At 42.4% G+C, this 24366-nt stretch overlaps 4 protein-coding genes across 5 annotated transcripts; 2 read left to right on the plus strand and 2 right to left on the minus strand.

Moving 5' to 3' along the window:
- Positions 1 to 1870: 1870 nt before the first annotated feature.
- On the plus strand, positions 1871 to 4597 carry LOC131681947 (adenosine kinase). 2 transcript variants are annotated; one of them, XM_058963058.1, is made up of 6 exons: positions 1871 to 1967; positions 2079 to 2249; positions 2316 to 2477; positions 2684 to 2845; positions 3436 to 4031; positions 4089 to 4597. In XM_058963058.1, exons 2-6 carry the CDS (start codon positions 2206 to 2208, stop codon positions 4277 to 4279), a joined length of 1155 nt encoding a protein of 384 aa, XP_058819041.1. In that variant the 5' UTR covers positions 1871 to 1967; positions 2079 to 2205; the 3' UTR covers positions 4280 to 4597. The 2 variants fall into 2 exon arrangements, with proteins under 2 accessions (XP_058819041.1, XP_058819040.1); XM_058963057.1 differs by having other exon boundaries at positions 1885 to 2249.
- Positions 4598 to 10640: 6043 nt separating this feature from the next.
- On the minus strand, positions 10641 to 12656 carry LOC131681949 (sepiapterin reductase). The gene is made up of 3 exons (XM_058963059.1): positions 12228 to 12656; positions 11726 to 12048; positions 10641 to 11531 (listed from the first exon to the last, which is right to left on the minus strand). The coding sequence occupies exon 3, from the start codon at positions 11526 to 11528 to the stop codon at positions 10734 to 10736; it is 795 nt and encodes a 264-aa protein (XP_058819042.1). The 5' UTR covers positions 11529 to 11531; positions 11726 to 12048; positions 12228 to 12656; the 3' UTR covers positions 10641 to 10733.
- LOC131679868 (uncharacterized) lies at positions 11738 to 12432 on the minus strand. The gene is made up of 2 exons (XM_058960618.1): positions 12228 to 12432; positions 11738 to 12048 (listed from the first exon to the last, which is right to left on the minus strand). Exons 1-2 carry the CDS (start codon positions 12430 to 12432, stop codon positions 11738 to 11740), a joined length of 516 nt encoding a protein of 171 aa, XP_058816601.1.
- A 3302-nt stretch (positions 12657 to 15958) lies between the features above and the next one.
- On the plus strand, positions 15959 to 21448 carry LOC131681944 (nuclear pore complex protein Nup154). Its single transcript, XM_058963046.1, has 10 exons — positions 15959 to 16081; positions 16206 to 16439; positions 16576 to 16735; positions 16834 to 16910; positions 16972 to 18415; positions 18518 to 18631; positions 18690 to 19208; positions 19263 to 19936; positions 20001 to 20845; positions 20919 to 21448. Exons 2-10 carry the CDS (start codon positions 16335 to 16337, stop codon positions 21172 to 21174), a joined length of 4194 nt encoding a protein of 1397 aa, XP_058819029.1. The 5' UTR covers positions 15959 to 16081; positions 16206 to 16334; the 3' UTR covers positions 21175 to 21448.
- The last annotated feature ends 2918 nt before the right edge of the window (positions 21449 to 24366 follow it).

A 24366-nucleotide genomic window follows, 5' to 3' on the forward strand; every position in this document is an offset into this window, starting at 1 on the left:
GTGCAAGAACTCTGCTACTTATGCCTGAGCCCCTCGTTGAAACCTTCGTCCTGTCGGAGTGTTAGCTTCGTCCGATACCGGAGCGTATCGGAATCGCTGAATATTCCCGTTAGCCGAATGTCCAACGTGGCCGAAGGCAAACCGATTGCAGCAACACCACCAACCGTAGCTGAAATTTTGGCCTTTATTCCAAGTCCCTGCCATTGACATAGCGACAGACGAGTGCTGCGCAGGTTGGACTATCGGTTGACTCGGTGCCGGACAGGGCGAAACAGCTGCAACAGGAGCGGACCTAGTATGGGGTGTAAAGGTCATCAATTGCCATAGATCACCAAAATGCTCTGCGACTAACATTGTGAACAAAACAAACCAAACGAAATTGATCGCAACAACGATAAAATAATCTAAATTCTACCCAAACATTTGAAAATGAGAAAAAGGCAAAAGAAGTTTTGGTCGAATTCATTATAATTCTATTTAAAAAAATTGAATACTGTTTTATTTAGTTTGATTGCGCATATTGTTTACATCAGACACACCCCTTAATTCATTGAGTACGTATTTCACTGCCTTTATAATCCTTTTGGAATCAGTTACAATAATCCTTTATAATCATTTTATAATAAGTGTATTGCTAGTTAGGACTTTTATATCAGCCGGGCTCTTTTATAATTTGTTATAAAATCATTATCAAAATTCTTCATAATCCATTGTTGCGTTATGTTTATGTACATGGCCAGATAGATAGTTTTTAACTGGGACGGAACGTGTGGATACGAAAAAACTTAATGTCAATTGTAGCCAGGGGGAGCTGTCAAATGCAGCCAAAGGGAACCGTCAAATGCAGTCAGGGGGGACTGTCGAATGTAGCCAGTCCATTTAAAATATGTGAGGAAGAAAGAGTGGCTATGCAAGAAAAGAGATAAAATGAACAGAAAAAAGAAAAAGAAAACATCTATCCACAGGTTCTGTCCCAGAATTTTAATAGAGAACATCAAAATTCGATTTGTTTGCATTTGGCAGTAGGCCTTTTTCAAATGTTTGGCTAGAAATTCCTTGCTTCTTCAATGAATCATGTACAAGAAAAGTAAAAATGTTAAATTTAACGGAACAATGTATGATGCCGACATCAATTAAAAATACAGCTGAGCGACCTTGTTGGGAAAGTGTTAACATTTGGCAGCGAACCAAACCAAGTTTCTCATACTATGATCGAATCAACAAAAATACCAAGATCATGTAAACAATCTCTTTGAACTGTCAAAAAAGTGAGGTTAAACATTACCATGCAACGTTCTCCACCGAGAGGTTCACTTTAGTTTGTTTACATAACCAATGAACTTTGCACCGCGACTCACCACTTCATTTGCCGCGTTGCCAGGAAGTCAAGCAAAAATATACAAAACAGTGCTGCCCAAACACATATTTTGAGTCCCACCATTCTTGCAAAAGTGAAAAAAATACTCAACATTCTTGCATTTTTTAAATTTAAAAAATTCATTAAAAAATCTCGATAGCTCTAAAAAGTCTCATTTCAGCGGAAATATTCTTAAAAATGTGTAGTCTTTTGAATAAAAATAAGAAAAAAGGGGGTTAGGTCGGACGAGAAAGGTCTATTGTATCCGAATTCGAGCGATTCCTTCACAATAGTTGTCTAATTTCAAGCTACGTTTAAAGTGATAACCTAGTGTAAATAGGATTTACACAACCATCTACAGACTTTTACAGACATTTTAATTATTCTGATACAGACATTTCACAAAAACATGTGGCATCGCTGGTGGAATATCTTGTACTTTATCATCTTTGCTTCTACTCTAAATTTGGTAACGGCTAGTAAACGTGCGTAGATTTTTTGGTAGTTTGTTTCACCCGTCATGATATCATCAACGACAGTTTTTGACGGCTACGTCCTTGAAGTGATGAAACTCTCGGGTTTTCTTGGTAAAATCGCGAGTATTATTGATGTGAGTAATTCATTTGCACTTCAGTATGTTGTGTGCTGCCGCCTCTTTATTTTGAATTGCTAGTATTTGTAGTATTTATACAATTAATACGCGAAGCCTCTGTATTGATAGATTATAAGCTCATAATTGGTGGCAGGATCCTGGAAATGTTGACGATTTGATTGCAATATTGTGTTGTGTAACTAGATACCATACAGCCAAATACGAATTAACGTATTTGCATTTTGATATAGCATTAATGCAGGGCAATAGTATGATCAACGACTCAACTATCATCAGCTGGTATGTAACTATACGAAAATAAAATACTAATGAACAATTGTAATTATTCACAATCATGTTCTAAAGCGATCGTTGCCCCAGGCTGGTGGCCTTCGGAAACGTGCTTCTGGACATTAGCGTCGATCTTCGCGAAGGGAAAATTCTCCATGACTTTGACCTGAAGGAGGATGACCAGCGGGAAATTCCAGCAGACAAACTGGCCCGTTTGGTGAATGTCGCCGTGGAAACGTAAGTATGATGGGTCGATATAAAATCGCTGCGCTCTTTCTTTTCGTCGACTAATATACCTACCTGCACTAGCTTAATAGCAAATCAGTTGTAAATAGCAGTTAGCACTGCTGATGCTAGTAGTACGTAGACAGTAAGTTGCTTCAATGAGTAAACAGCATGTGATTATGTGCATACAGTTTAGAGTTTTGTATATTGCGTTCTAGGTGCGGAACTCCCAAATATAACCCTGGAGGGTCGGCGTTGAACACGTGCCGAATACTGCGCGCCCTAGGCGAGAAGAATGTAATGTTCTGTGGAGCTGTTGGAGCAGATGAGAATGGCGAGATATTGATGCAAATTTTGAAGGACAGTTCACTCAACACATGGTAAGTGTTTTATTATTTGTGTAACGTTTGCTCTTTGGCTGTTATTGTAACAACAGGAATATAAATCTAATATTGAATCTGTTATTGTGAGTACACTGTGGATTCGGCACTCAAGAATATAATTAACCGGAAATTGTTAACTAATCCACGTTCAGATTTCAAACAATTTCATAGCGGTCATGTTTTCCATGATAACGACATTAACTTCGTGATATAAACTTGATACGAGAGAAGTATGCAATCCAAAGACGAGTATAATGAAATTCAAAGTTAAAGGAGAGTTCAAAGGAGAAAAGGAGAAGTTGTTGGTATAAAAAGAAAGATTTTTATATTTCAATAGTAATATTTTTATATGAAATTGTATGAAAAGTATATTAATAGCCCAAAAATTACCATTCATATTTCGAAGATATTTTCAAGAAAAACTCATGGTATTGGTAAATCAATGTGTATTTGTACGATTTTCAAACGTGCAAAATCCTCAGTGTATCATTACACATAAGAGTGCAAACTTAAAATCATCATTGCATCTAATATATTATCTAAATTGTTAGATCAGATTAAATTCAGTGTTATTTCTTCATTTTCAGCATACAAACACTTCCGGAGCATTCAACTGGTACCTGTATATGTCTGATAAGCGGTGACAAGCGCAGCCTCAATGCAAACATTGGCGCTTCACTGCACTTCAAAAAAGAATTTGTTACGTCCCGTTGGTGTCAGAGCAAGATTGGCAGCTGCAATTCAGCAGTTCACGACGATATAGATGAAGACGTTCGAGTGTTCTACGTTGAGGGATATTTCATTCCGGAGAAGTTTAACATTTGCAAATACATCTACGAGAAATATTGCAAGGGAACGGCAAACCTGTTCGTTACAAACCTGAATGCCACCTACATTTTGCAGAACTTTACCAAAGAGATGAAGTATTTGGTGGAACAATCGGATTTGGTATTTGGAAATTTAACAGAGTTTGTTGCTCTTGCGGAAATTTATCAGTGCGATAGCGTTGATGAACTAACCAAATATTTGATACGAAAATATCTTAAACTCAATCGGGAGAAGATAATCGTATCGACAGATGCCAGCCGTTGTGTACGTTTCTATCATGGTAATGGTAGTACATTCTACGCAGAAACACATCAGGTCCCGGTCATTCCGCAAAAAGCGGTCATTGATACGACTGGTGAGTCGACTTCTATTGAATATATTTATAAAAACTAATCAAACAATCCTGTTTTAGGTGCCGGAGATTCGTTTGTTGCTGGATTCCTGTACAAATACATGAATGGCGATTCTCCTACGCTCTTGGACTGTATTAGATACGGCAGTAAAATAGCCGGCAAAGTGATCCGCCAGGTTGGATGTAATCTACCATCATCACTTCCACCCTCGCCAATGTCGGTTTTACCCCCAACTGAGAGTCTCGTCTAGATGTAAAGTTATTTAATGCATGTGTATATAACTGTCCACGAATGCACAAGAGTTTTATCTTACATTGTTGCCCTGTACGGAGATGTAGTTTATTTGCTTTTACAAGCTGATTATGCTCATTATTTATTTGTTTGGCTAGAAAAGTACTTAATATTATTGTGAAGGTAGGCTGATCTCATAATTTATTAGTTTGGCGTGTAAATGGGAAATTGTTTTTGCATAATACTGCTCATTTATTATTAGGGAATTCGATACATGCTAAACATGCCATGCTTAAAAAGTTGAATAAAACTGTGTGCGGAGATTGTGTATTTTAAATTTTTTCTTAAATTTTATTCTTTTGTCATGACTAACGACTTACCTTTCAATATAGGATCACAAGTATTAACTTGTTTCTATTATCATTCGTAATGAGCAGCTTGAAGCGAACAGAGCATCTCTTCGAAGGACTACAATAGCGGATGGTGGGGAAAAACATTCGTTTTGGTTATGCTAATAATAGTAACAGTAACCGAACGGATTGAAAAGGCACATGGCACGAAAATTAAAGATAAAAGTTACGGTTGTCCGATTTTTCTCACCGTTGTACTGCCAGCATCAGCACTACCCGTAGCAAATAATCCAGCAGAGGGAAAGCTCCCCGCAAACAATTGGCAACGACAACCAGCCACTGGTGGAAGCCCCCTGCCAGAAATTCGCCGCAAGTAAAAGTCGACGGAGCTACTAATCCGCAGGCTGCTCTTCCAGCGTATGGCTCGTAAAATGGCTCAGGAAGCTTACAAACTTACTTACTTTTATTCCTGCGCACCCCTGGTGGTGCAAAGGGCCGTTGTGAAAGATCGCCATCCTGGGCGATTGCCCGCCATCGCCTTGACCTGCTGCCAGGTCAAACTTTCGTCGACTTCTTTTATTTCCTTGTTGAGGCTGCGCCGCCATGAGCCTCTGGGTCTGCCTCTGCTGCGATGTACTGCTGGGTTTCAGTCTAACGCTTGGTTGCAGATTTCTTTTCTGCCCCTGCGCACAGTGTGGCCGACCCACCTCCACTTTGGTTCCCGAAATTCTGTCGCTATCGGCTTCTGGTGACATCGACGATGGAGCTCAACATTAGAGATCCAGTTGTGAGGCCACCATGCACGAGTTATGTACCGTAGGCATCTATTGATGAAAACCTGCAGCCGTTGCGTGTTCTCCACTGATACGCACCAGGTTTCACTGTCATATAGTAGTACAGATTTCACGTTCGAGTAGAATATTCGGATTTTGGTGTGTCATCATGCCATTTGGCTTCCAAGATATTGGAAGTTTTCGACATTCTCCACTGCTTGCCCAGCTACCGTAACGCTGGAAGGGTTGACCGTGTTTATATCCAACGATTTGGTCTTATTGACGTTGATTTTGAGACCTGCCGCTGGGGAGCGATCGGCAAGATCATCAAGCTTACTCTGCATGTCAGAGCGCCGTTGTGCTAGGAGAGCAAAGTCATCAGCCAATTCGAAGTCATTCAGATGCTCCATAGTAATAGGTTGCCACAGCAACCCACGATTTGGTTCACGGTCAATCGCTCCTACCAGGATCTCGTCGATTATGTTGAGGAACAGTAGCGGTGATAGAATACATCCTTGCCTAACACCAGCCACGACTCGGATGGGGTCAAACAGGACACCATCGTGCAATATTCTGCACGAAAATGCCTCGTACTGTGCTTAAATTAGACCGATGATTTTCTCAGGGACTCCCTTGCGTCTCAGGGCTCCCCACATATTTTCGTGATTGAGAAGGTCGAAAGCTTTGTAGTCGATGAACACTAAGTAGAGATAGTTGGAATTCATTGACTTGCTCCGGGATGATACGGAGCGTGACAATACGGTCCGCACAGGATCTTCCTGCACAGAATATTGCTTGCTGCCGTCGGAGACTTGCGTCAATCTTCTCCTGTATCCGGTTCAGGATCACTTGGCAGAGAACATTGAGAACGATACACAGTAACATGATGCCCCGCCAATTATCGCATACAGTCAGGTCACCCTTTTTGGGTACCTTCACTAAGACGCCTTGCATCCAGTCGGCCGGAAAAGTCACGGTGTCCCAGATATTGTAGAATAATTGATGCAACAGTTGTGCAGATACTACGGGGTCAGCTTTGAGCATCTCTGCTGATATGCGATCGACCCCTGTGGCTCTGTTCGATTTCATGCTCCGGATGGCTGCTTCTATCTCTTGCAATGATGGAGCTGTGGTGTTGACGCGGGTAATACGTCGAACTCTTGGCGGATCATGCCGAGTTGTTAGTGGCGTGGCCGACACTTGAAAAAGGGTTTCAAAGTGTTCGAATCAGCGTTTCAGCTGGTCAGCGCGGTCGGTTAACAACTGTCCAGACGTGTCTTTTACGGGCATCGTAGCATTAATCTTTGTCCCAGTAAGGCGGCGTGAGGTATCGTAGAGGAGACGGATGTCGCCAGTGTTTGCGGCTTTCTCACCTTCGTCAGCTAGGGAGTCTGCCCACGCTCTTTTGTCCCGTATACATGAGCGTTTCACTTCCTTCTCTAGAGCCGAATAGCGCTGACGGGCTGCGGCTTTGGCTCCTCGTGTTTTAGCTCGCTCAATCGCGGCGTTGGCGTCCCTTCGTTCCTCTATCTTCTTCCAGGTGTCATCTGTAGTCCACTGTTTTCTCTGGGTACGTAACTCACCCAGATTATTCTCGCCGGTGGCGATGAAGGCGTTCTTGATGGCCGTCCATTGATCTTCTACGCTTCCATCTTCCGGATTATCTGCAGCATGGTTCTCCAGCTTCTCGACGACGGACCTTCTTACCGCAGCATCTTCCAGATGATGTGTGTTAAACCGACGCCCGATCTTCTCCTCCTGTCGATGACTCCTTGCAATACGCAGCCGAATCTCGCCGATTAGGAGATGGTGGTCGGACGCTATATCGGCGCTACGCTTGTTACGCACATCAAGGAGAAGTAGGCGAGCTCTCGTCTAGAGTAGAGCGCTTTTTTCGCTGTCAGTTTTCTGCAGTGTATTTTGATAGAAAAAAAAACAGTTTTTTTCACTCTCGGTGCCGTAATTCTGATAGTGAATCATCAGTGAATCATTAGACGCAGCGTTCCCGGGAAGATAGTTACCCACGTGATGCCAACAAGAGACTATTAGTTGATGTTTGATCTGCCGGCTTTTGGGACTGTTTCTGCGTGCTGGTGTGAAACCCAGACGGCAGTTCGGAAGTCGTGTAGGCACCACGGAGTTCCCGGTGAGATTTTTCCATGTTATTTTGATTATATTGACTTCCAATATATGTTTATATACATTTGATTCGCCTTTTGTTTTCTCCGTCATCTATGAAAACTGTTTCGGTTCCGAGCGTTTTCAATAAGTAGATGATTGGACTATTATCAACATAAAAACGCTTGTAAGGACGTAGCCAGGTGTGTGGAAATAAGCGGGTCTACGACATTGCAGATCGTGGCGAAAGCTTCATTAGCGCAGTGTAGGCGTGCTCACTGAGCAGGAAACCAACTCCACGGTGACGAGGAGCGTGTTCACCTCGTAGACCAGAGTATAGCAGAATTTGACCCGACGGCAATCTGTGTTCTCCAAAGTTCGGCCAACGGACTTCGCTCAGTCCTAGGATCTCAAGCTTCATGCGGCATGCCTCATTGATAAGTTGTGCCAATTTACCCTGCTGGGCTAGGGTTAATACATTCCAAGTTCCAATTCGTGTCCGTTGTTTCATGCTAAAAGTCCGTTAAATTAGTTTGAAATCTTTCTTTTTCGGTTTCTATAACGGTTTTTGAATTTCGGAAACAGTAGGTGGTTAGCCTAAAGTTCCCTATCACACCGTGATGGGGCTGCCATCTTGGATATAGCTCCGGGGAGAGTATTTCACGTTCAGCCGCTGGATACCAGAACAGACGCTGTTTGTGCACAGTTTTGCTTAGAGTCCCACACTAGCACTCGGACGATAATCAGCCGCCTCTAACATGAGGAACAGACGCTGCTGTGGGCCGCTCCTAGCCTGGAAAACAGAAGCTCGTTCAGGTTTGCAGATGCACCGCGTTCGTTGAAGATCGGAGCTCCCTACAACTGGCACATTCTGGCGTTCTTAAACACGTTGTTAAGCCGATTGTGCAGGGAGTTTCTCAGGTTTACTGAAACCTCATCCACCGCGAATCGAGGCTCTACTCTTTTGGGGAATGTGCTTCTTTTTGTGCAGAAATTGTTGTTCTGGTTCTGAACCAAGCGGAGAATGCTTCCATCCGACCTGTCGATGCTGTCGGGAAAATACTCAATGTAATGCGCCCAATATAGCGCCTTCCTGAACCTGGGTCTTGGTTTGTTCGAGCTCAACTCCATGACGCTATCGACCAGTGCATATCGAATGGCTTTTGGCTACTCGAGGCTAAGGGCGTACTATGCCGATCAGTTCAATAATCCATCGAAGCCTAGTCTCTTGCAGAGATTAGAACGAACAGATGGAAATAGAAATAACGAACACGAGGCAACGTCATGTCTAGCCAACGCGAAGATGCGACAAAATAAACGTGGGAAAAACAAATATTCAAGCCACGTACATTTGCGCATTCCCAGTTAAGCTCAGCCGGAAATGAACTGGAATTCCGGCTGGTTCCAGTTCGCATTCCGGCTCCAGTGACACAACCGATTCTAGTTAGAATCGGTTGTGTCACTGGAGCCGGAATGCGAACTGGAACCAGCCAGAATTCCAGTTCAGTTCCGGCTGAACTTTACTGGGTTTCCAATGCAAGAGAAAGATAAATCTCGACAAACATATGATTAAAGCCAACTGTCACTTTTAGCGGAAATTCTGGACAAACCGTTACTCTCCAACAACAGATGTTGGTAGTAAACAAAAGAGAAAAGTTTTCTCTTTCATTAAATGCTATGAACTGTGCTGTCATGTTTGTCGAGAAATGCTCTAAAACACACCAAACCGTTTGTCAAAATGAGCATTCATTTCGATTTTAATATAGATTCAAGGAATATTCAAAAGAAGGAATTAACACCTATGTTTGAATAAATCGTTCAGACGAAAATATCACAAATTTGCGTGCAAGAGTTATTTGGCATATAAAATTAAAAAACTGCTCATGATTGAAAGAAGGAACCAGTCCCTATGATCGAGTAAACCAGTTATACGAGTGGATAGCAGGCTTGCTTGCGAGAGGCAGCCACATTCGGCGGCATGTCAGCAGATTTATACCGCATCTGTTCCTTGAATTAGGCAATGCGCAGACCATAGGCTTCACCACAAAAATGATTAAGAACATTAACTTTTTTGGGGAATGGGGCATTCTGGGTTATGACTTTCTGGGGAATGGAGCATTCTGGATAATGGCTTTTTAGAGAATGATACATTGTTGGCAATATTTTTCTGGGGAACGGTACATTCTGGGGGATGAAATTTTGGGGATTGGCTTTCTGGGAAATGACATTCTGGGGAATGGTATACAACCACAACCGATTTCCGTGTTAAAAGAATGGGTTTATCCATGTACCTTTGTATGTAGCAGTTTCCTACTAGGTATCTGAAACGAAAATGAAACAACCCCGCGGTAGATAGACTTTCTATTCTAATAAGCAACCAAGGCTGTCTGCCGATTTTTAACCGAAATTCTAATGATGTTGGCATTAAAAGTATATCACACGACCGCTGTCGACACCAGTTCGGCCTTACCAAACCGACACGCGTGTGACCTCGTGGAAACTGTCGAGTAGGAGTTGACCAGCCTCACTGTTGTCCAAATACCCACTCCGTTATGTATTGCATGCACCTAAAAGTCTGATGCTCACATTGCAGATTGGATTTTTTTTTGGAACCAAAGGAGTGCATTCATAGTTCATAATCTCATTGAAATCGGTTATTTAGAAATTAACGAAAACAAACATTTTCAAATTTTCTAGCAATTCATTAATGTTATTCTCTCAATTTCTTCTGTCGTATCACCATCGCCCTCTACATCATCGTCATCATCATCATCTGTTTCCTCGTAATCGGTTTCTTCGTCGTCATAGTCGCTGTCAAGTGTCTCCCACGATTCTTCTAGATAGTCAATGGCAGCCACACCACCTGCTCCCCGACCACCCCTTCCATCGTCAACGCCTTGAATGGCTATACGCTCAGCGTGAATATTTATCTCCAACTCCCAACGGAAGTTCAGGATCATAAAACCGACCGTAATGAGAACTGGGAGAGTCACCCGACTTTTCCAAGCCAGGTTTGTGAGAAAAAGAAATGTTTTACCGAAGGTAGAGCTCATGATGTATGCTGACTGGATAGGCTAGAGGGCTTCGGATAGTTTTTGATTGATCTGGAACGACAAGAAGGAAACGAAACACGTATTACTTGCTTTAAGCTATAACAATACATGTTTATTTGATATAATTATATGTAATGAGTAGTATATATCTATATATACTAAAATTATAACGGAATGTTTCAATCATAAAAGTCGACGTGGTCACCAGACTTGAACTGGCCAGCCTCCAAGATGCACAGAAACTTGTCAGTTGTCTGCTGAGTTGTGAGCATCGTGGTTGTTTCACGAAGTCCTTGAAAATAATTTCGAATTTCCTCTGCATTGGAACGACCTTGAATATCCACCGTCATGTCAGTGTCCACGGGACCGGGAGAGTAGTTCAGTACTATCAGATCGCTTTCCTCATCCGCCAGTACTTTGAAATACATTTCGCGGGCCGCTTTACCGGCACAATAAAACCCCATACTTTTGAATGGTACAGCACATGCTTTCGATGTCACATTAACAACCAACTTTTTAGAACACTCCTGAAACTTATTCAGGAAGCAACTATTCAAAACTGCCACCGTAAATAAGTTGGTAGCGAAATACTCCTCCCATTCTTGGCGATCACTCATATCGATTGCCTTACGTTCAACATTACCAATCGTGCCCACATTGTGAATGATTGCTGCTAGCTCAAAGTTGGCGACGGGAGTCTTGGCCAGTGACTTTTCAATTATATCTTCCAGTAACTGCTTTGGAGCATTGTTCAAGTCAACTGAGCTTGTAACGACGCTGATGTGGGGATTTGCGTACAAGATCTGTTCCCTGGTGGATTCTAATCCGGAAGCTGAACGTGCCAACAGAACAACGATCGAACCGGGTTTAAACTTGCGCGTCGTTTCGATGGCCATCCGTTGACCTATGCCCCTAGATGCACCGGTGATCAGAAAGTACGCGATCTGGTCAAGGTTAATTTTTGTGCTGGTCATTTTCTACGAATAAACGGATAGGAAACAGGATCTCAGCGCAGCAAAAAAATCGTGACTAAACCAGCACTGAATACCGTTCGTGCCGATTCATCGCAATAAATGATGTGATCATGTGCATCATAAATTAAACGATGATACAACGTTTATTCTCGATGCTAATCTAACACTAATTAATGAATGATGTCCAATACACTTACCTGCGCTAATTACTAACGACTGGTTGAGCTTTCGGTACCACTTTCCTCACCCTCCTTGTTACCAGTATCCAAATCTTTTTCGGCTCGTTCCGGTTCTAGATGATCGTACTTTATCAAATTCACTCGTTCAGCTACAGACTGAGCCTGTTCAGGTTTAATGAAACGCAGTAGCTCGTAGTTGTTGATCGGTTCGTTTAGCTCTAAGTCAGCGCAATAAGATGATCTGTCTGTGTCGTTGAGCAGGTATTGCATACAAACTTCCCTTCTCTCAACTAACTGTTGTAACACTGTTGGGCTTGTTTTCAACCTTTTCAACTTTCGCTCTGTAAATGATAAGACCAAAAATAATCCCGTGAGGTCAACCTTATTGCTGATAAATTTATAGTCGTGTACAATTACTATTGCTAGGATTTACATCCTATTTAAAAGTAAAAGGTCACAATAGCAAACTTGCTCTCAGATGATCATAAAATGGAAGCACAAGGAAAAAAATAATAGTTACCTAATACAGCCAAGTAGTTATCGGAATCAGGCAGTCGATTATCCCGCGGCTGCCGAGAATTGTGACCGTTATCGACTTCCGCGATGCTCACAGCTTCAAAGTCGTCTTCAAATTGCAGACGTCTGTATTCTGCTTCACCTTCTTGCTGCTGCTGGATTTGATTAGGAAAATCACTACTGCTACTCCATGGATCAGCAACATTCATTATACCACTACCACCACTCTCTCCGTAAAGCACAGGTACGAGAGGTTTCTATTAGTTTTATCACAAAACCTTCAGAGCAATTATATCGCCTGCTTTTTATTTCTAAACGAGGGATTGAAAATGTATTATTTCGAAAGAAAATGCAGAATATACGAAGCAAAATGTGAGTTGCAATTTTTTTTCCACTCACAGCATCGACAGATGAAGTTTACACGCACATTCAAAATTAGTATACAATAAGTAACCATAACGACTCTATTTCATGTAAAAAGTGTATAACTCAGGTAATTTTGCAAAAGGCCCTATTGACTAATCTATGTGGAGTTGTGTTGGTGCGAGATTGATGTTAAATCGGGTAGTTTTTTTTGCCAAATAGGTTAAATCAGATGGCGAATTGAAAACATAGCGTTATATGTATGTTGTCTATACACATTGCAACTGTGTTGTTGTCCTAGACGTCAAATAAGTCAATTGGCCTCTTGCTCGAATAGAGGAAAATGGTTTCGATCAAATATAAGTTTGTAAATATTTGGTTTGATGTTATGATTTGAAGTCGTCTCGAATAGAAATTAACTTAACATTTAGCGTACAAACATTAAATATAATGAATATCACTAAAAAGATGTCTTTAATTTTCGGAGCAAGAGTGAAAGTAGACTGATATAGTATATTCATGGGCATAGGTAGTTTAGCAATAGGGCGTAGTGAGGGGAGAGGGGGGGGGGAGACTTTTAAATATGGAAATTTGAACTGAAATAACTGAAATCTTATCGAGTTGGAATGTTCAGATGAATTATTTTACAACATTTATACAATCCCTAAGAGCCCCAGTTCAACAGCAAAATTTTTAATTCAGGTGATCGAACAACATCGAAAAGAGTATCCTATCAAATCATAGTGCGTATTAAACGAAATATAATCTGACATATCAACTCGACATCAGTTGATTTAGTCTGCAACTTTACTTCCATTGATATAAAGTCAATGCAGAGAGATACAGTATGTTTCGTTTCATCGTTACTATTATGCATAGGACATTGTGCTAATGTTTTAAAATAATTCATCTGAACATTTCAACTCGATAAGATTTCAGTTAGAATTTCTATATGTTGAAGCCTCCCCCTTCCCTCTCCCCTCACTACACCCTATTGCGAAGCTACCTACGCCCATGAAATTGAGCTAAGGTTTTTGAATAATTCATCCAAACATACCAATGTGGTAAATCTAATGTATATGATGTTATTTTGGTATGCTATATGAAATATCATTGGTACACCCGTAGTGTTGGCAAAACAAATGATTTTTGGCAATTAATTCGATCTATCGAACTTGGTACAGCTATAACTTCTTGTAGAGACATTCTAGCACCATGCATCCTTCGGCAAAGTTGTTCAGCATATTCTGGACTACACTTGGTCGGTGTTAAGTCAGACCGGACTAAGTGACAAAATATTGATTTCGAGAAAAACGAGTTTAAAGTTTGAATTCCAGCATCCTCTACGTTATAATTGGAAATTATTTTTTGCCATAATTCTTGTTTATGGTTACATATTTCAAGTCTGGTAAAAGTTGAATGTAGCTGAAGAAATTCTTTATCCAGTATTGTCATTATCTCATTTTTTGATGTTTTGCGACTTAGTCCGGTCTGACTTAACACCGACCACTTCTGTCTAATTGTTGGTATACTGCAGGAAGAATTGTAGTCTGTAAAATTGAAAATGCAAAAAAGTAGGTTTTCCCATACTAATTTCCATACAAATTTCAAACGCAATGCGCTACGCCGGGTCAAATCCAATCGACCCCAAATTTTGCACAGTTGTTTGGGACCCCAAATGAAACCAAAAAAGTGCTGTGCTCGGTTGTTTAGGTTATGATTAAGTTTTTCCATATAACAATGCCCCACCCTAGTAGGTACCCTAATAAACGTCTTATCATTCAAGAGCCTAACGACCTGTTCAGGGTATCATCCTAACAATATGTGGAATCGTTGGACTATATGGGTTAAAGTTCGTGTATAATATTTTTTATTAGGGTATGTTTTACCCATTATTTTTCGCAGAACTGTTACAACAAAATGAGTAAAAAATACGTACGTAAAAAATCGCGCCAGAGTGAAAAATACTGTCAATTGAATTATTTCTGAATTCAAAAAAAAAAACATAAAATAACATTCATTTCACATTATTGTCTCCTTATAAAAGTATTGGCGATTTGCGGCAAAGCCAAAATTAGTCATGCGACACCTATGATTCAGCTCATGTACTGGCAAAGTGATAGTTTGCTTTTTTTCACCCGTAAGTGAGTCGTAGCTTACAACAAAATCTTCATTATCTTCTCGGAAAAAGCTTACCACTGCCAAAATATGAATGAAACGAGTAAGAAATTTAGTTTTATTTGCAATTATTCTGAAATTACAGCCATTTGCAACTATTTCACTCATACATTTCTTCGAAATGTAATTGGGGTATTATTGTGGTTATGAAAAATCGTTCCATAAATAAAGTTCCAACTCGAAACCGAGACCCAATCAGTACCAATGTCAAACTCCTTCATATTTTGAACTACGTAGGAGATTCAGTGAAGACTATCGGAGAGAAGGATCGGCTGTGCATGATACAAAGCTGACTCTTTCCTATTAGCCGGATATATTCTTTCCTCGCCTGATCTGGAGAGTTTCATGAATTTACACCATCTCATGAAGGTTTAGCTTAACTTAGGACGAACGGGAAATGCTGTTGCGGCGGCTACGGTGCTCAACAAATTACATTTCGAAACAGCGCGCATATAGCTCTGCGAATAATATTAGAAACCACTATGTTTTACACTCTTTTCGCAAGATGTTTACTTATCATCTTATAAAATGATGGTTTTCCTTCATTATCATAAACAATTATCAACAAATTGATCGGTAATTTGGTGTTTAAAAGTCATTGTTTACCAATGTTTACAGAAAATATATGCACTATGACAGAACAGAATAAAATCAGCAACACTTTCCTTCCAGCGCTATCTGCGAGCGGTTTCAACGTAGAATCACCAATAGGAATTTAGATAGAGATCCTATTCAAAAACTCCTTAAGAAAATAAAACCGCCAACTGGATATATTTTTGATGGCTGGATCTTTTGGCTGCTCTAAAAATGCCAAACTGGTGCATATTTGCAACATCCTCAGTAGTCTAAACGGCCGTTGTTTTCGGAGCATTGCCAAAATGTTCCGTTTTCGCCACGGACTCCGATACAGGCCGATAATTTGCAGGTTCTGCTACGATCCTTAGTTTGCAGGTTATCTCGCTTCAAATAATTCTTAAAGATTTTTCACCCATTGTTAAGATCATTATACCCATTACATTAACTCATCGAGTAGTTGTGAAATGGATAAAAAGTACTCATTGTTAGAAACAATAAAATACCCATTTTGACAGCTCGAATAACTCCCTAAAATGGGCAATTTGAATGCATAAAATGGGTAAAGTTTTTTTTACCGTAATGGGTGAAATTTTATATTCCGTACTTTTTCGGTAGCGTGTGGAAGTGACAGTCCGCCACTGCCGTAGCCCGCCGATTGCTCGTTGATTTTTCGATTTCACTGCGGCAGCTGTCATTTCAAAGATCTAAGTGCGAGTTAGAAGAGAAGAATTCGTTTTTTATGTGGTTTTCGTTTGAGGCGAAACTGAGTCAGTTCCTAACCCCAACTGCTGTCAAAATGTATGAACTGACAGCGGTTGGGGTTAGAACCTGACTCAGTTTCAGGTTCAAGCGAAATCGCCATTAGTGAAGAATTTAGTAGCGAACTACTTTAAATAGTGACGAAATTCAACAGCGTGTGAACAGATATCAGTACTTGTACTGAGTGTAGTGATTGTGTGTGCATTTTCTTGGGACAAATAGAAAATAGTCTGCAATGAGTCTATCGGAGTCTACCGCCTTGGTTGACTCGCTAGAGTTTGCCGGTACCATGCTGGAGCGTCATGACATTGCGGACTGTTCAACGCCTGGTCTGTTGGAAGTAAATAGTCCAATTATTCATTGTGATTTTTATTACCTGATAATGTTTATTGTAATCCGTTAACAAGCTGTAAAGGATTCATAACGTCTAACCTCTAGCATGTATCAAGTCACCACATTTTGTGTTGTCATTTTAGGTAACTGGTATACGGCAGTCAGGCGTTGCAACAGCAAGCGGACTAAATGATTTTGACTATCAGAATTTGTCCAGTCTGTCCTTGGGGTTGAAAAATTTAAACCAACTATCGACGGCGAATAAGATCCCAATTCCTCCAGAGATAATGGAACATTTCAAACGTGAGTGAATGTTGATTGAAATATTTCATGGTGCGCGAGCACAATTTGTTTGATCTAAATATTCAAGATTTTTTCTAATTATTGTTCCTCGTCCACAGATATAAAATGCCACTGTATGATGGGGTTATTTCCGGAAATTGGACGGGCTTGGTTGACCATTGACTCAGATATTTATGCAAGTGAACCAGCTAGGTAGTATTGCACACAGAGTAATCAACCAATTTTTGCACTTACAGATTTGGACGTACGAGCAAAGCAGAGACGTTGCTTATTTCGACGGGTTATCCCATCTGATTGTGAGCGTGGGTTTGGTGACACCCAAGTCGGGCGTTTTTATTGCCGACGTGAAATATTTGTTGGTGCTGACTACACCAATTGAGATCGTTATTCTGGGGGTGACTTTTGGTGATTCTAATGCTTCCCCCAATCGTTCAATCATGTCTTCCACCGAAGAGATGCAGTTACTTAATAAACCAATATTTGTGCTGAATACGGATAACATTGCCATTACCTGTATCGAAGGAAACGCAGACGGTCGGATATTTCTGGGTGGTCGGGATGGTTGTTTGTATGAGATTTCTTATCAAGCTGAATCGAATTGGTTTGGAAAACGTTGCAAAAAGGTGAACCATTCTCAAGGGCTTATGTCCCATCTAGTTCCTGGAATATTCAAGGTTTTTTCAGAGAATGATTCTATTTCAAAAATTACTATTGACAACTCACGCAAACTGTTATACACTTTAACCGAAAAAGGAGCTATAGAAGCCTGGGATGTTGGAGTGGATACCAACTCCGTTAGACGAATCGCTAGGATTTCCCAAAACGATATCGCTTCCAGTGCGGCAAATATTCTGCGTACCATTGAACCATCTATTTTCAAGCCTGTCACCGCCTTGTGTCCACTTTCGATGGAAGATTCTCCACAGTTTCATCTAATAGCCATAACACAAACGGGTGTACGCTTCTATTTTTCTACGGTTCCTGTTTTGTTCGGTGTCCAACAACAACAGCAACAGCCAGGATCACCAGTGTTTGAGCAGCGACCACAAGGGCTCTACTTATTACACGTTCGTCTTCCACCGGGTTATACACCGAACACAACCGTCGGGAAGCCAAAACAAGTACATTCTGCTTTTTACAGTCAAGGATCTTTACTAATGGTGTCGACTCCGCAAGCTGATCAAGATTTACTCTGGTCGCTCAGCTCAGAACCGTTTCCATCCAGACAGAACCTAGTGGAATCATCGACCGTAATGACCATGGATGGGCAGGTTTGGGCAATTGCGGAAGTAAAGCCTAAAGATAAAGTAACAGTAGAGACACCACTCCGCGCTGCTCAAGTTCCCAACAAGGTTGCACTGTTGACAAATCAAGGCGTACACATTGTTTCTCTGCTCAAATCAGTGGATATTCTCCAGCAACTGTTGCTTTCTTGCCATGGTCCGCACAACGAAGCGGTCAAAGCGTACTTTCAAGTGCAAACTGAACCACAAGCATGTGCTACTAGTCTACTTTTGGCATGTATCGAAACTTTTAAGGGAACTGAACTTGGAGACTGGGCCACACAGGCTTTTATTTTGTATGGCGGTGAACCGTATTTCGAGGTCGGAGCTTATATGGGTGGACATTCAACGGCTACAAGGCCGCTGAGCTTTAATTCGCCGGCAAGTGGATTTGTTGGTAAGAAAATAACACACACTTATAAAATATGTTTTGATATAGTTTTGGAACTGTTAACATCGTTTTCTTTACGCATGAAACACCGCTGTTTTTCTTTTTTAGAGTCGCAGCCCGGTGGACCCCGGATGTACATGTCAACGCCGTTTTCTGCAGCTAGGCCAACATCATCAGTTCAGCCGAATATAATGCAACAAACGCAGTACCCTGGTGGCTCGAGTATTACCAATTAACCTAATTGCTGCTTTTTCCTCTAACCAATGAATCATTATTTCAGTGTCTTCTCCAATGAGCCACAGTTTCAACAATAACCTACCCATGTCAACAGATTCGTCTAATTTTCATTATTCCGCAAAACATGCCGGCTTATATCTGCACATGTCTCGGTTGCTTCGGTCCATTTGGCGAAAGCGCTGCATCGACGAAAAGTTACACACCACAATCAGTCAACAGGATTGTGCCCAAATTCTGGAGGATTTGTATGCCATCAAGCGATTCCTGGAATCAATTACATTATCCAATCTAGTTGGACTGATCGGAAAAAACGTAACCAATGCTGGCACTGTAGGATGCCCACCCGGAGGCTACCTTCAACAGCAACAACAACAACAGCAGCATCAACATGCCATGTCTATGTTATCTCCGGGCCTCGGCAGCGGGATGCAAGGTTCGTACGGTCAGCAACAATATGGTAGCCAGAATATATTCTCCGGGGGCTCGGTTCAACAGAAGAATACGGTCGAAGAAGCATTGGCTGAAGAGAAAAAATCTTTGGATGCATTAATTCGTTTGATTAGTAAGTTTCACAAATCGCCTTGCGATACTGATTCTAAACAAGTTTCTTTTGCAGAGCACTCTTGTGAAGTTTTGGCTTTATGGAAGATTCTCTGCGAACACCAGTGTCATTTGTTGATATCCAAGCTGAGTAAAGAACAACAATCAGTACTGCAGTCCTGCACCTTCCGAGATCTAATCCTATCACGCTCGGATCTGTGCGGGCTACTAATTGTCACATTGATCAACTCTTATCTGAATGACAATGCTAGCGTGGGATCAATTTCATCAAAGCTGCGTGAAGTTTGTCCAAATTTGTACCGCCATGAGGACGCTGTTTCACACAAAGCAGCCGAAATTTTGCTGCTCTCAAAGACCTGCAATGATCCTGACGAGAAGGACGAACGTCTCAAAACTGCCCTGCAGTTATGCAAAAGTGCTGCGCCAAATCTACCATTATCTTCCATTTGTCAACAATTCACCATTGCTGGATTCTACACTGGTGTTATCGAGCTTTGTTCGATTTGCGCTGCGAAGAGTGACTCGAACGATGCTGCGTTACATTTCTACCGGAACAATGAACCTGTTGAAGATCAGGAAGGTTTCATGGCGTTCCAAGGCCGAATGAATTGCTACAAGGAGATTAAACTTATGCTCGAGCATGTTTACTCTAATGTGTGCAATAGTAAAACGACCAGCATCTATCCTTCGCTGGAGAGTGTCGACCGGGACAAGCTGGCTAATACTCAGGTAGGCTTGTATTCAACAGTTTGTTTAGTATTAAACCATTTTTAAACCTATATTTATCTTCCAGCTGATTTCAATAATTAGCCTATCACTACAATGCCAGGATCAATTGCTGCACATTGCCGTATACGAGTGGCTGCTGTCCCGTAATCTTTTAGGAGAATTACTTGAAATAGGCGAACCTTCGTTAGGAGCCTTCCTTGGGAGAGCGGTAAACCGAACGCCAGATAACCTGGTGCTAGCAGATTTGCTCTGGAAGTACCATGAACGCAACGGTCAGCATGCAGCTGCTGCGAAAATTCTCGATAAGCTAGCAAACATTCCGAGCGAATCAATATCCTTACAGCAACGAATTGAGTATCTTGCCCGTGCTGTTATGTGTATGCGAAGTGACACCGTCGGTTATTCGGCTCACAATGGCGTTTTGCTTAAGGATCTAGAGGATAAGCTGGAAGTTGCTCAAATACAGAAGCAAATTTTCGACGCCATGTCCATAATTCCTGATAAAAGCTTAACACAGGCGGCATTGCGGATGCTCAATTCCACATTGTACAACCTGACTCAGCTGTATTCGGATTTCGCCGAACGTTTCGAGCTATGGGAGTGTAAACTGACCATCTTGAACTGTTCGCATCATAACGATCCGCTACTGATCGAATCCGTTTGGACGCACATTCTGGACAAAGAGCTGGAAAAGCCGGACAGTAACACCGAACGTTGTCGCAGACTGCTGTCCAAAGTAAAAAGTCTAGCGCTGGAATATGAAAGTTCTGGTCACTGCTTTCCGTTGTCGTTCATCGTACGGGAGCTCGAGCTTAGATGCTTTCGCTTGAAGTTATTTGAGTCTCCTGTCCCGGAAGCGTTAATCGAGATGAATTTGGACATTGATGCGTTGCTCAATATTTACTCAAGGTATGATAGTGTCAGATAGAGTATACGATATGATCGTGTGGATACAGTATAAACATACTTTCTAACTTTACAGACTTATCTCAATGAACGAGCGCGTTTGGGTCACGGACGAAGATGAACTATATCTAGTTCGATCAACAGCAAAACTACTGTCGATAGTAGCCTCCCAGCCGAATTTGGTGCCGCTAAAAGATCGCCGGAAGGTGATAGCCAAATCGCAGGACCTCATATCCGCTTGTTTAAGCATACTGTACACCAAACCGGATGGCCAGGCACACGTGGATAATCTTCGCGATACGCAGTCTAAGCTGAATCGAATCCACTGCTAGCAGGTGGCGCGGTTTTCAACGAGCCTATGACTGCTGTAGCTATAGTAGGATGGTCTGCTACTGCGTTTGCTACACTATTGTTGTACTGCCCTTTACTGTTAATTAAAGCTTGTGTTAGCTCTGTCACAATATATTTGTTTGCAATTATTGCAAGATATTGTATATTTAGCGCACAGTAGTTTGTTGCACATTCAGGAGGAAAGTATACAAATATAGTAACGCCTGTTTTATAATGACAAACTGAACTCGTAATAAATGGAAATTCTGATCCAAACTGTGACTTGTACAAATTGGGTCGTTCAACCCAGAGTCCCGACGCGTCCTTTTCTTTGTTTTTTTTATACAGCCTTGATACGCATAACAGTCCCACCTGCATAGGAAACCCATATCAAAAGGGACTGTTATGCGGATCACCGCAGTATAGTAAGGTTTAAAAAGCTTGGAAGGCCTGGCCGGTAGTGTATTGGCACTGTGTGGGACTCACGACCAGGGATGCCAACGGTACCGATAAACTACATTTTTTTCGGTATATTTACATTTGCACAAGCCGTACAGCCCGCTACAGCCAAACCGAGTATATTTTCCCGGACAGCAGTAGAATACATTTTTGTTTTGCTGCTGTACTCTGACTGCTCGGTGAGAGTGTGGCGTAGTAAAGTTTGTTCTCTCGCTTTGTACATTTTTCTCTGCATAGCCAAAGGGAGAGGCCCGCACACGAAAGCGTTGATGCCGGCCGTGGCGTAAATGAGCCGCATTCATTGTCATTTTTGAATAAAAATATTAAAAAGATTGAAAATATTAAAAAATGTAAAATAAGGAAAGAGAAGCTGTACCGCTCGCGTCTGGTGGCTGTACTGGGGACAGTAGTTTTTTGTCATGTTACTGCTTTGCACACAGGCAGCCGTTCAGCGCTGGGCGTCCTGCACCAGCGAATGACAGCAGCATCGAGAGGGAAATGAGAATGTAGGCAGAAAAATTACAGCCGCAGAAAAGGTAGGCATTTTGCATCCTTGCTCACTTGCATGCGATCGTGCCTAACCACTACGGACACTCCTTATTATTTTTTCACCCTTCTTCTTCACGGAACTTTCCCACCTCGAAGCCTCACTTAATTCATGAAATGGCTCGACCTTTGAGCTTTGATTTAACTCTCTACTTTTCTCTTGCTTCTTGTCTCCATCTATTACGTCACAATGTAGCTCTCATCCCCATGAGCAGTTTAGATGCTGATTCTATGATTAATTTAGCTCCTGTTTCTGTGAGTCATACAGCTCCCAGCCTTACCACGATCTACTCGGATAATCCCCGACGGTGAACTCACTCTACTTCCCGACACCGATACCTAGTTCCTTGAGCCATTTAGTCCCCAGCTTTATCGAGATCGACTCGGATATTATCCGGCGGTGAACTACCCTACTTCGTTTAAGAGCTAGTAGGTGCTAGAATCTGCCCAGCGATTTCGGGTGGAGCGTAAATTCCGGCCCACAAGCGCCCCAATGACCCACTGCTAACTATTCGACGCGGTCTACTCGCTCTAATCGCCGGCGGTGGGTCTAGCCTACTCACGAGCTACTCGGTATGGTGTTGAGGACGGTCCAGTGAAGTCTGCCGTCCGGTTCACTTGCGCTCCGACGGCCCGAATCCGGTGCTACATCGCGTACTGCTCAATTGATTCCCGGCGGTCGACCTAATCTACCCCGTCGGAGAGCTCTCCGCCGACGGAATTTCTCTCGAAACTCGATTTTTGGTTTCGCGATGGATTTCTAGGCGATGGCGCTACTTTGACTTTCTCCGTAGATCGGAGAGTATTCTCTGAATCACTCTATTGATAGCTCGTCGTAGCATATCTCTTCGACCACATTGCAACTGTCACACCAGGCACGTTTTCCGGTGTCTCTTGTACGTTCACGCACTTCGGGTAAAGGGGTGTCCAAACCGATGTAGGTACTCCCGGAAGCATCCGTGCCCGGATAAAAACTACGTCAAATGGAAATTCACCTCGCACCTCGACACATTTGGGATGAGTCGGTGGGTCCACCTTCCTTTCTCCGCGTTGTCCCACTCTTGCTGCCACTTAGCCAACGAGTTCGCTTTGACCAGTCTCCTTGCATTTCGTGTATTCCTCCGCTGGTAGCATTCCACGTCCTCAGCCAGAGTGATGCAAATGGGAATCAACCCTGCAATGAGGCATATCGTTCTGTACGCGCTCGCAGCACGAGCACTTATTAGGCCAAACCCAGCCCTTTTTTCATTATAAGGAGTTTGTCGTTGGAGACTTTCCACCGCCTGCATCGCTGAACGGTGTAGGCAGCCATGCGGCTGAGTCGCGCTTCGGGAAAAAGACCCTCCACGATAATTTTCAATTTGTCAGGGCACATTTCAGCTGCCGTCGTTGGTCCTTTGATCTTGGCCATCACGACACGGTAAGCGTTGCCCCTGGGGCTAGCGTCTACTTCTCTACACAGCTCCTTATAGCAGGTGAACTTCATAAGCACTCTCTCGCGTTTAAAAGCGGCCCAAGCCGCTCGGAATGTTACCTTACACTCTTCTCTGATTGCCACAGATCTTGTTCTCTAAATGCGTCTTCTGGCATTCAGCCAGGCAGCACGGAGGATGCTGAGCTTTTCGTTCCACTAATACGCCGGGATACCTTTTTCCTCGGCATTGTTACGTCACATGCCCTCGCTAATGTTTCCGACAGCTCATCGACATTCGAAATTGGAGAGAGGCTGTCAGAACGAAGTGGTTCCACAAAAAGGTCCTTGCCGTCCTTTGCACTTCCGCCCATTAGTTCTTATTCTTCGGGTTACAATGCAATTTCGCCGCCCAATGGTGTAGTGGATCGCCTGGTGGTCGCTATGTGTGTACTGTTCACTAACTCATCAATTCATGTTATCCATCAACGACTCGCTGCAGAATGTTACGTCGATGATGCATTCCCGGCCGTTTTTACGGAATATGCTAGCGGCACCTTCATTGCACAGTCTAGCTTCGCCAGGGCTCCGGCGTTCGTCCGACTAACGAGTCAATTCGTTTTTCAGCATCCGATTGTACTGCTCGGGTGTCCATCGTGGGGGAACATAACAGCTGCAGACGTATACGCCGTTGTTCCTGGCGATCACGAAGCCCTCGTATGATAACACCACCTCTTTGAAAGGGAAACCGCCATCTCTTGGATTGCCGCCATCCTTG

This window comes from Topomyia yanbarensis, chromosome 2 (assembly GCF_030247195.1).
Source record: "Topomyia yanbarensis strain Yona2022 chromosome 2, ASM3024719v1, whole genome shotgun sequence".
Classification (NCBI taxonomy): Eukaryota; Metazoa; Arthropoda; class Insecta; order Diptera; family Culicidae; genus Topomyia; species Topomyia yanbarensis.

What these genes read in the sequence shown, in the direction of transcription:
- LOC131681947 (XM_058963058.1), top strand. Translation starts at nt 2,206, where the DNA reads ATGCAGGGCAATAGTATGATCAACGACTCAACTATCATCAGCTG. An exon ending in GTGAATGTCGCCGTGGAAAC is followed by an intron (nt 2,478 to 2,683) that starts GTAAGTATGATG and finishes ATTGCGTTCTAG; the next exon opens with GTGCGGAACTCCCAAATATA. An exon ending in AGCGGTCATTGATACGACTG is followed by an intron (nt 4,032 to 4,088) that starts GTGAGTCGACTT and finishes ATCCTGTTTTAG; the next exon opens with GTGCCGGAGATTCGTTTGTT.
- LOC131681949 (XM_058963059.1), bottom strand. Translation starts at nt 11,528, where the DNA reads ATGACCAGCACAAAAATTAACCTTGACCAGATCGCGTACTTTCTGATC.
- LOC131679868 (XM_058960618.1), bottom strand. Translation starts at nt 12,432, where the DNA reads ATGAATGTTGCTGATCCATGGAGTAGCAGTAGTGATTTTCCTAATCAA. An exon ending in TAACTACTTGGCTGTATTAG is followed by an intron (nt 12,049 to 12,227) that starts GTAACTATTATT and finishes TATCATTTACAG; the next exon opens with AGCGAAAGTTGAAAAGGTTG.
- LOC131681944 (XM_058963046.1), top strand. Translation starts at nt 16,335, where the DNA reads ATGAGTCTATCGGAGTCTACCGCCTTGGTTGACTCGCTAGAGTTTGCC. An exon ending in CAACGCCTGGTCTGTTGGAA is followed by an intron (nt 16,440 to 16,575) that starts GTAAATAGTCCA and finishes TTGTCATTTTAG; the next exon opens with GTAACTGGTATACGGCAGTC. An exon ending in ACAAGCTGGCTAATACTCAG is followed by an intron (nt 19,937 to 20,000) that starts GTAGGCTTGTAT and finishes TTTATCTTCCAG; the next exon opens with CTGATTTCAATAATTAGCCT.